Below are 12,110 nucleotides of genomic sequence, written 5' to 3' on the forward strand. Positions count from 1 at the left end.
CACACTTTCTACTGTACAAACCAAAACGACACAGACATTTCAAGACCTTGGAGAAGGTACAATATGTTAAGTTGGAACACACCATGAAGCGAAGATGATTTCGTAACAAATGACTACACCATGTTTCACTCGTAAGTTGTTACCTGCCAGGTCTTAAAAGATATGACGTAATTAATATGTGGATTCCGCAAGGCCGCGCTCCCCCCCCCCCTGTTCCGAACCTTGTCCTGCTTTGCTGAACAGTAAATGTTATCTGGCAAAGCATAAGAGCAAAGGAAGTTTTCCCTTCCAACTCTTACTAAATATGCTCCTCCTACAATTGTTACTTTGGTTGGGCTAAATAATTTGAAGACATGTAATATGTTACATTTACTGACAAAATGAAAGGTGACACAGCTGAAGAGAACTTTGTTCACCCAGCCACCACTGCGTCGTTATGCCCACAAATTTTAATTATTCAATTCTTATTTATTTAAACACTAACTTAACAGCCCAAAGGTCAAGCACAAAGTTGGCACGAGTAAAGAAAAGACATAAAACGCACAAAGAAAATGTTAAAAAACGTGTTAATTTGCATAATAATATTTCATTAACACAAATCAAAGTTATCACTAAGAAGTGAGAAAAGTAAAATAAATACTTTTACATTGAATGCAATTATTCTAATATGAAGAATCATGAATAATATACAACAGTAAATATTTCAAGTTTATAATCGCCACCAGCAAAGATGGACACACACAAACGACAAACCATGGCAGCATCCCGCCAGTCATTCTGGGGCATTCATATACTGCCTACAACTAATATTTAATGTACAGAAAGGATTATTATAATATATGATTAAGAAGAACAGTTTTACCTACAAACAACACTGGCAGCTGACGCGCAATGGTGATGGCAGAATCATATTTAGTGAAACCATGCTGAGCCGTTTGTTCCTGATCCTAGCCCTTTTGAGGTTGAAATTGATATTGCAAAGTTGAAAAGGTATAAATATCCCAAGCAGTGATAGAATTCTGGCAGAACCGATTCAAGCAGGAGTGAAATATTATTACGCTCTAAGATCCATAGGTTAATTAATTCTATTTCAAATACGAACTGCCTGATCAGTGGAAGGAGTCATTATTGTACCAGTTCACAAGAAGGGTGATACAACTGACTGTAATTATCGGGGGATTTTACTACAAAATGTTATCCAATATTCTTCCCTCAAGGTGAAGTCTACTGGGAAGACCAAGACTATGTGGGTGAACATTAAAGTGGATCCTAGAGAGATAGGACGGGATGGTGTGGACTGGCTCTGGACCAGTGGGGGTTCTTGAGAACACGGCAATGAACCTTCGAATTCCATAAAACGCTGGGAAGTTCATGAGTAGCTGTACAATTGGCGGCTTCCCAAAAAGGGCTCAGCTCCATGAGTGAATGCGAAACATGGTCATGAATAACAAAATCAAGTACTTCAGGAAAATTATTAAGGGATAAAGGTCTGTAACTGCTAACAGAGTCACTGTTGTCTTTTTTGAAAACAGATACAACTGCTGCTTGATTTCACAAGGTAGGAAAATACTGCTGTGATAAGCTTAGATTATAAATATGTTTAAGAACATCAGTAAGAACCCTTAATACCAAAGCCAACCGTGTCACGAACTCCAGACAGGCGCTTAAGAGCTTTAAGAACATCCGAATCAGAAACAATAGCTAAATGTGAACATTCAGAAGACTATGAAAACGTGGGGAATATCTCAGGACAAGGACTCTTATATACTGATTGAAAATGTTTAGCAAATTCATCACCAACTCCACGAGGTTCAACTACCATCAACCTCAAGCAACGGCTCGGTAAACATGTTCCAGCGGCAACAGATACACATGCAGCAATACTTATAAGGAAGCCAACTGAAACAAGAAGAGGCACTTGGAAGGGAACCGCGATTCGGAGAGGACTTGCCCCCGGTGGCAGAAGAATAGCCATTGTTGAAGCCGTTACCAGGAAACGTCTAGTAAAAGACCGAGAACGCTATAATTAAGTGTAGTCATGAACTGTGTTAAAGCGGTCAATAAATCCAATAACCAATCCAAAACCCCGTCGACAGTCACATTCAAACACGTGACAATATATTATATTTAAGCATCCTGTTGCATTCCACACTTCTATAATATAAACTCCGTCGTAAATGTAACACTTTATTGTAGTTCTTATCCCCCTCCTTTCACACTACATGTTTCGGCCGTAATCGGCCATCATCGGGTGTATTTCACTTCACGTAGCTGTCACACTGCACTCAATATTAACATTTAAATTCCAGATTTCCAATTGTTCATTTTCTGTCGTCAATCGGCACCCGATATTCCGAACTCGCCTTGTCGATTTTGTCAATTGTGTTTCATGAATACTCACATGTCGAATGGTTTAAAATTTTTAAATTCTCATTTAGCTTTAATATTTAAAATTTAAATTTAGATTTAAAAACCAAAATCACAGAGATACCTGCTCTATGCTTATGTGTGCTGCAGTGGCTACCTCTTGCTTTCAGCACAACTCGTGTGTTATTTTGTGCAGGTTCTCTGTGTGCGTCCCACTGCTTTCCTTTAATACGAGGGTAGTACTGAATGTCATGAGCAACAATTTGTTGTAAAGTAACATGCTTTATTATTGACAAACCAAATACACCACCTCAATCTACAGACCTTTCTTTATTTTTCCACATAATCGCCACTTCTTTGTACACATTTCTCCCAGCGTTCTGGGAGTTTGAAAATTCCTCTTCTGTAAAATTCCGTTCCAGCCATACGAAGATACTGACACACTGCTTTCTAAATTGCCTCCTTTGTCTCAAAACGTTGTCCACGCAGCTGATCCTTCACAAACCCGAAAATATGGTAGTCGGAGGGTGCCAGATCAGGGTTATAGGAGGGGTGCGGAAGAACTTCCCACCCCATCTTTGCAATTCCTTCCAATGCGAGGCGAGCGGCGTGGGGGGCGAGAGTTGTAATGCAGGATGATGATGTTTCGTCCCGGACGTTTATCGCGCAATGCACGACGAAGCTTGTGCAGCGTCTGGACATAACGAGCAGCACTGATGGTTTACCCAGGTTCCAGGAATTCGGCCAGAATAAACCCCTCTGCAACCAAGAAGACTGTGCCCATCACCTTCGCAGCTGATGGCACTGTCTTTGCCTTCTTTTTTGATGGAGAATGCAAATGGTGCCATTCCATACTCTGCCGTTTCGTTTCAGACTTGAAATGGTGAAACCAGCTTTCGTCACCTGACACAATACAGAGCAAAAAATCATCGCCTTCGTGTCGATATCTCTGCAGCAGTTCTGAGGTGATGGCTTTTCGCTGACCTTTGTGGTCTTCGGTCAATAACCGTGGGACCCAACGAGCACAAACTCTCCTATAGCCCAAGCTTTCAATCATCTCATGTACTGCACTGTGCCCTGTTCCAAGTTTTCGGGCTATGTGTCCATAGTCACACGCCTGTCATCTTCAATGTCATCCACTCTTTCCTTGTTGCGTTCAGCTGAGGCTGTTCGAGGACGACAGCTCCGAGGCTCATCTTCAATGCTAGTGTTCCCATCTTTAAAATGTTTTACCCATCTTCGAACACTGCTCGCACCCATGCACACACTTCCATAAGCACGCTGAAGTCTCTGGTGAATTTCTGCAGCAGGGATTTCCTCTTTCACAAGAAATTCGATGACAGCACGCTGGCGAAACGGCATATCGTTGTCGGCCACTTTGTTGGCAGTGATACTGGTCACGTGATGCAAGCTACTGACGCCACAAGACACTCAAGGTTAACACAACAGCTGGTTCCACCTACCACCGTATTCTCTTTCGTCTGCTGTTCCCAGGTTGCATGCAAAAAAAAAAAAAAAGGTTGCTCATGACTTTCGGTACGACCTACGTACGCTTGCTGTCTGGTGTGTTGTGTAGTTTGAAAGAAGAGGGACAAGAACTACAATAAAGTGTTACATTTACGACGGAGTTTATATTATACACATAGAAACGTGACAATATCTTTTCCTAAAAGAGCCCACGTATTTCCGGAATTGCTTGGATTGTGGCTTTAAATTTCCATCAATAAATAGACTTTAATCATATACGCCTGATGGTAAAATTTTGTTTCTGGAAAGTATCCGTCGTCCTCTTTTATTTAAAGCACAACGTTGCGGAGCCTGGTTCCTGTTTCCGTCTTCAGGTGGAACCTACTCAGTTAGGTCCAATCGTTAGAGCTAGTCACTATCTCCGGACTAGCTCTATAGATTGGGCCCAACCGAGAAGGTTCCACCTGAAGACAGAAACATAATTCAGTTTCAGAAACGCTGTTCTAAATAAAAACAGGACGAGGAATAATACCCAGAAACACAATAACTGTATTATGATATCGTCACAAACCTTCCGACATTATTTACGTCTGTTAGACTTAACAGTAGCTTTAACTAGATGACGATAAACGGAAAATCGGATTTCTTCTTTTTAAAACGTTCGCAAAATGTAACTTATGAAGTTATGGAATTAGTACTGTTTCATGACAGTACGCAATATCGAAAGTCTAGCAAACCTTTCGCGGCTAATTTTTAAGCGCCGTCGATCTGACAGCATTTAATTTAAATATTCTTCTAACTTTATCGGTCCAATTCCACATCGAGTCGCCCACACTTCGTCGATCTGATCACTGCAGGGCCGACATTTGCATCGGCTTATGAAATGCGACACCTCACTGGTTTGAAGCTGGGCACCCTGATACAAGACACACCACGTTCGATAAAGGCATTTGAGAGTTAGTAAAAAGAACATTTATTAGTCGCAGCGTGTACTGAATCAGATATGGAGGTTAGAATATCTAACCTTTTCCTCAGTGACCCTTAGGCCACCAGCGAACTATACCGACCGAGCGACCGCCGCTTGCAGGCAAAGTTAGAGCCACCTTCTGCGGATAGAGGATGTCGCGCGGTCAGCGCAACGGATTCCCAAGGCTGTAAAATCTCGGTTTTCTAGACCAACGACCATACCATGTTGAAAAAAACCGGTTCTCGTCCGCAGGATATCTATCAGCTACTTTTGTGTGGCGTCAGTTCTAACAGTGTGACGGGGCGAGTGCTTACTCAGCCAATGTTGGCGCATGACATTCGGAATGTGGAAATGTGCGGTCACTCTTAATTCAGGAGAGGAAGACAGACACAATTTTAAGAATAAGCACTAGACAGAATATACTTAAAAAGTTATTTACATTACAACGAATAAAAGTCAAAGTCTTCCCTTATACGAATATTTACGCAGAATGACGTAAGGCTGTAGCTGAACATCAGCACTGAAACTGAAGTGTGTGGTCAGTTTCGCCCTCCGGTTGATTTACACCCCCACCACCAGCCTCAACCCCCCCGGAAACAGCTGCTGGTAACCACTGGTGAGCAGGTTGCATGTTGTCCCACATCTGGTATGGATGTCGTCGTGACGAAACAACTGTCCCTATTGCTGCAGACAACAGAACCGCTGCGCCCGTGGCCAATTTCAGACGTCATCAACATCTTAACTTCAGAGCACTGGAAACCTTCCTCTTCCGGCCTGACTTCCAATTTATTTCTTTGGCTGTTAAACACCTATTTTGCCCCTTGGCCTAAAATAGAAAGCTCTTTCTAGTATTCGTGTCGCTGAGTACCTTCAGATGGTCTAGCCGCCTGGCTCTTATATTTCTCATTATGAGTCGGTGTAGCGACTGGCTACGAGGCTGGACGACTGAGAAGTCGGAGTCCCGGTACGGTCAAGAAATTTCTCCAAATCGTCCTGGCCGGCTCTGGGGTCCACTCCACCCAGCCTCCTATCCAATAGGTACCGGGGGTAAGGCGGTAGGGGCGTGAAGCTGACCACTCACCTCCATCTAGTGTCCAGCTCAAGAAAATGTGAATCTGGACATCCACACCCCCATACGCCGTCATGCCGTAGTGCTTAATTCGTTCACCACAGGGACATCTACTTAATACATCTATAATTATATTTCGCAATTTCTAATCCAATTCATTTTTGCGCATCCCTTAGGTGACATTAAAATCGTCATTTCTGAGGACTGAATCTTAGGTTGGTCTTCTATGTCCGGCTTTACGCGAACGTACACATGACGGGTGAATACACAGTTATCCTAAATCAGAGCACAGTTCTAACAGCCGCCTCATTCAACCGGCGCATCCACCCATACACTTGGCACGATGCAACACCAGACCCACCCAATCGACCTTGCAGGCCTTGACCACTGATCCCTACCTAGTCACGTTCAATATGTGCAGAATTAAAGAAAACGCCACAGTTCGCAAGCCAAGATCCTAGAATGAATGATTCACCACCCCCTTTTCACGTCATGAAGCTCTTCTGCTTCTCCCTCTCTCATCCGGGATACTATTGTGAGCTAATACGTAATCCTGACGCTTCTTTCGAAATGACATCATCAGCTTTCATTAGCCGAGCTTGGCCATCTGCGTACACAGCGGTGCGCAATGCCTTACGACCTCTGCGGCAGGATATAAATCCAGCAGGGCGAAAGAAAGGGGATAAGGTTCGCGGTTACTCCTCGTTTCCAAAATGGACACAAGCCAGTTTACGTATTTTTATTGTAATCTACATGGGTGGGCCAAGAAGGCTTACAGAACTGCACCATTTCCTGCACTGCCCCGTAAAACTACTAAGCAATAAATTTCAGTAACTTTAGAATGTGGAAGTGTTAAAACAGAAGGCTGTACTACAGAATATATTAACAGCTTATGACAACGAAAGCAGGAAAAAAACAGCCAGCTCCTAATTCAGATCTCGATCCCAGAACAGGCACAAGCTGTCGGCCTCACGATACGGTCGCTTTAAAAAGATGCGATGCATCGCAACACACAGACAAGCAACATCAACAACCGACAGACAACACACGTCAACAACATCCCGAAGAAAAAAGACTGGGCCAAGCGGGAAAGAATTCTAGGAATTTTAAGAATTCTTACTTCAAATAACGAAACATAATTTTTACAGAATTAACGACGAATTAAATAAGAAAGCTACCGTGGTGTGTGGAAAACCTTTAGTGAACCGACACTCTCGGCAATTTTAACTATTGTAATTATTTTAATTAACTGGAACGTGGCTATTTTTAACAAAGTGAAGTTTTGTGTGTTGGTGATTTCTTTTTCTACTATAAATGCCTCTGATGATGGCTCCGTGGTGAGCCGAAACATGTAAGGCAGGTGGTGACGAGGTGGAAAACTTATAAAAGTGTCACATTTGACGGAAGGAACTTGATTGTTAATCAATTCAATATTTCCTGGCAATAAGTTTCCTTACAAGTAGCTCATCAACGAATACATACAACTTTATTTCTTTGTAATAAGCCTACAGCCGGTTGAGTGATATCTCATGAAACAAAACAAACTGTGATTTTAGTCAGCAAGCGAACTATACCGAGCGACCGCCGCTTGTCAGCGAAGTTTAGTGCCTACTTTTGCGGATAGAGGGTGTCGCGTGGTCAGCGCAACGAATCCCCACGACCGTTAATTTTGGTTTTCTAGACCGGAGCCGCTATTTCCTTGAAAGAGCTCCTCAATTATAATAACGAGGCTGAGTGAACCCCGTTCCAGCCCCACTACTTCTCAGAAAAAAATCTTGTAGCGCCGGGAATCGAACCCGGACCTCTGGATCTGTAGCCAGGAACTCTGACCACTAGACCACAGAGGCGGTCCTGGGATATCTTATGAATATAAAAAAATAAAGCATGACAGACTTTTGAAAAAAGCAAGGTATGGTACTTAGATCAAATTATTCTGTTAATTCTTGTGCCACAAGACATTACTTCTCACAGCCAACGTAATGTTAGCATCCATTAACAATACAACGATAAACGATACTAGTACTGAATTATCCTTCAGGTAACTGACACTGGAAACATGTTTTTCCACAAACAGTGAACCACATGGAGGTCAACACTTTTTTGTACTACAAAATCTATCTACAGCAGCAATAATTTGTTGCAAGTTTCTGAAATTGTGGGCCCAGTTTTTAAAGCACGGTTGCATTACGATGTGTGCGCCATAAAGGTGATTCAGAATTAAATTGAGGTTAGATAGAACAGCTACGTAGGACAGTACAGGGTCCAAGACTTACCCTGACAAGGTCAAACTGCATGAGTAAACAATGTCCATGACCCCTTTTTTAACGTAATAAATTCGTTATCTAAGGGGGCCAACAAGAATCCATGCTGAACTGTGTTATGTCTTCACGTCTACATTTACATAAAATTACACTTCAAAATGGAAGTGCAAACCCACAGATTACACTACGAAGCAGCGTGTCCTCTAAAATTATTCCAATGAACAATAAATATGTACAATAGTCAAATCATAACAGGAGATACTACTAAAACTCATTAAACATACGGTGGCCATAAGGCCGTGCCATAGCTCAAGCAGTTAATCGCTGGCTTCCCACCGCGGCGGCCCGGGTTCGATCCCGGGTCTGGTCAAGTGGGATTTGTGGTGGACAAAGTGGCGCTGGGGCGGGTTTTCTCCGAGTACTTCGGTTTCCCCTGCCAATCTTCATTCCACCAAATTCCCCATCATCATACTCGCCCGGGGTAGGCTACAATAGGCCAATCAATGGCCGCCGTGCCGAGTGGGCTCTGTTACACTCCACCCCCACTAAGAGAATAAAAAAAATTACGGTGCCCATAAAATTCTATTCTATTTTGCTGCAATTAAACCAATCAGGGAAGTACAATACCATATTATTATTATTATAACAATGTCAGTATATCCTTGCATGACCACCGTATAATTGCAAAGCAAACTCAAATATTCGTACATCGTCTGCACTCAGAAACTTAGTTTCCTGCATATGTGGAGTTACGTAAGAACATTATGGTCACCCTTATTCAATTAACTAGAACTATGCACTATCTCAGGCTTTACATATTGCATGAAGCAATCGACAAGCCAATCACATGAACAACACGCACAGTATGTATGCAGTCTGCATCGGCCTACCTTCTTGTACAGCTTAATCCAGGTGAGGTCGCCTTTGCTATCTGTATACTGGAGACCGAAGAACCAAACCTCCCGTAGGCCGATTGTCTTCACAACTTGGTCAAACAGTTGCTTGCCAGTCGTCGTCTGCTGGATCGCGAACTCCAGTTCCGCGTCCATCGTAGTCACCCTGACATTCATCTGCAAAACAAAAGATACGTAAAAGAACGTGCCTGAGAAGCAACTCATTTCCGTGACTGATCATATCTTTATCCAGTGGCCAGTTTATTTTGTATGTATTTTGCTCACAAGATGTTCCAACACTGTCTCAACATTTATCATTTACTGCTTTTTTGGTGGCAATGTGGGTAAAAAAGTAAAGTAAAGATATCCCTATAACTGGCCGTGAAGGCCCATAGGGTTGTGACACGCTGAGGGTCCCACATTATCTAGACAGTCGGCTCAAAGGTGGCGGTAAGGTTGTCAGCCTTACGCGCAGGCCGCGCTTTACTCCCCAGGAAAATTATTTTATTAATTTCTCGTACTCATTTCTGTTAGAGGCTGAATCGACCCCAGGGCCATAGTGCGGCTGGAAGGATTGGGTCAACTGAAAAAAATCCAATGACCTCATCAGGACGTGAACCCGCGACCTTCCGGCTTGTAGCATAGCCCCTCAACCAACTATACTACCGTGTACCCCCGGCACTGTAAGTAGCTCACATTATTAAGAAATGAAAAGTCACAATGAAATCGAAAGAATATGGACGGAAGTGGCCGTAGCCTAGTGTGGGGTACTGTGCCACTCCGGCACTTGCCTGGATGGATGGAGGAAAAGGAACAAAAGTCGGAACAGCCCAGACTTGACCCAAGGACCTCCCGAATACACAGCAGTGACAATCGGTAGTTCTAGCGACAGTTTATTAAGATACTTGGCCATATTTTAATATTTAAAAGCCGAATTTGATGTCAAATTCAATTACATTACGTCAGTATAACGTTATGTTCGCATCGGGTTTAGAAGGCATAAATACAATTATATTCTAGAATGAATGGGTCTACTGTGGTCTTCTGAGCAATGTTACAGAAGACTACGTTCATGGTAAGGCTGACCAGGGTCAGGGATTTGAACCCGCTCAAAACGTCTTTCGCCATACTTAATGCCTATAACCATGCAGCGTAACATACTTTGTTATTTTCCACAAACTTTGTGCCAGTAGGAAAGTTTCTTTTGACTATTGCATGCCTCCCTCCCTCTTACCGTGCGACAAAGAATATCAGTAAGAAATACTTGTCGCAACAACTACTGGGTGTATTCGAGTATGAATACACTGTAGATATGTATATTAAGATTATTATTTAACGACGGTATCAGTATGAAGACTAGAATATAGTGCCTATATTTATAGTATTGAATTTTTGTGCCCGATATCTCTAACGATACGATGCAAGCTATCAAACAAGCACGTATCATTATCAACTTCACAATTTGCTGTAAATGTTTTGATATAAAAGTTTTAGTGGAATATATCTAAAATATATTACGAGCAAGACAAACCCAGCAAGTGCTCAAAAACTGTAGAAAAACGCAACTATAAATTGTAAAATTTCGTATTTTACGCGTGCTTAAAATTTTATTACCTTTTTTGTTTCAGCCAAGCAGCGAACTTCGAGTCCAGTTCCTCTGGGACCACTTCTTATTACATTTTACGACCTGACTTACTAAACGCCACTGAGATTACTGCGTCGGGGCCGCAAGCCGAAAGACTGCAAAAGCTTACAAGTTTCTCAAAACATTAACAAGCACCATCTGCGTAAAAGTTCAAATTTTCTACTGTAACGGTCTGGACGACCAAGGGGCCGGAGTTCGAGTCCCGATAGGGTCAAGAATTTTCTCTCTCCACGTCCTCCAGACAGACTGAGGTCCACCCAAGTTATCCAATGGGAACCGCGGGCTCTTTCGGGCGACAAAGCGGCCGGGGCGTGAAGCTGACCATTCACCTCCCAACTAGTGCCGAGATCAAGAAAACGTGGATCTATACATCCACTCCCCCATACGCCTTCGTGGTGTAGCTATCACCACTAACCGTCGAGGAAAATTTACGTTTTGCACTTATTAGACTTGGCACAAATAATTCACGGTACACCATGGTTATTCAAATTGTGGGCCGTGACCTCCCTAGGGGGGTCAAGTTCTCAATAAATATTTACACGCAGCATGAAGTATAGCTGTCCCTCTGCTTAACTAATTAAGCACTACGCCATGAAGGCGTATGGGGGAGTGGATGTACAGATCCACATTTTCTTGACCATGGCACTAGTTGGAGGTGGGTGGACAGCTTCATGTCCCGGCCTCTTTACCCCCGATACCCACTAGACAGAAGGCTGTGTGGACCCTAGAGCCGGTCTAGACGACGTAGAGAGAAAATTCTTCACCCTACGGGCACTCGAACTCCGACCCCTCGGCCGTCCAGCCCGTAGCCAGTCGCTATACCGACTATGTTTTCCCGGCTCCCATACTCAGTATGAACAGTTTAAAATACAGTACGCACACTTCTCGCAAGTCGGCAAGGTTTACAACAGGTGCTTGCAGAAAAGATGTCTGAAGCAGGCGAGACATTTTGCGGATTTTCCAATTACCGCACCGGAACATTTTATAAATTACTACACGTATATGTATACAGAGGCTGTGAGGTTACTTGGGAACGTCCCGATATGTCCCCGCAAAACTGAGCACTGCTGCAGGGATAGGGAGAGGGTCGCGTATACAATGTGTCCATGTTCTGCTAGGACTGTGCTCATTAAAAATACAAGACGGGAATTATTTTCAAAATTTCACTCTTTATTATTAAAAATAGTCTCCTGAATCACTACATAGCTGGAATCCATTGAAAAGTTTTCGAAAACAGTCACTGTACTCCTTTTGTGGAATCGCATTTAAAACTGGGGTACATTCCCTTTGGATGTCCTGGACGGTGTCGTGACGGTCTCCTTTCATCGTCAACTTAACTTTTGGGAACAACCAGAAATCTGCCGGAGCCAAATCTGGCGAACACAGAGAATGATCAAGGATTGTGATCCCTTTCTGGCCAAAAAAATCGCGCACGATCTTC

General features: G+C 43.0%; 1 protein-coding gene across 2 annotated transcripts in view; it reads right to left on the reverse strand.

Annotated features, from left to right (window-relative positions):
• Positions 1–12,110, reverse strand: part of LOC111864537 (moesin/ezrin/radixin homolog 1) — a 183,076-nt gene that overhangs the window by 94,444 nt on the left and 76,522 nt on the right. For both annotated transcript variants that reach the window (XM_023851848.2, XM_023851847.2), the window contains exon 2: positions 9,022–9,201. In XM_023851848.2, the coding sequence (XP_023707616.1) occupies positions 9,022–9,201 (180 nt within the window). The remainder of the gene's footprint in view (positions 1–9,021; positions 9,202–12,110) is intronic.

This window comes from Cryptotermes secundus, unplaced genomic scaffold (genome assembly GCF_002891405.2).
Source record: "Cryptotermes secundus unplaced genomic scaffold, Csec_1.0 scaffold1252, whole genome shotgun sequence".
Taxonomy (NCBI): Eukaryota; Metazoa; Arthropoda; class Insecta; order Blattodea; family Kalotermitidae; genus Cryptotermes; species Cryptotermes secundus.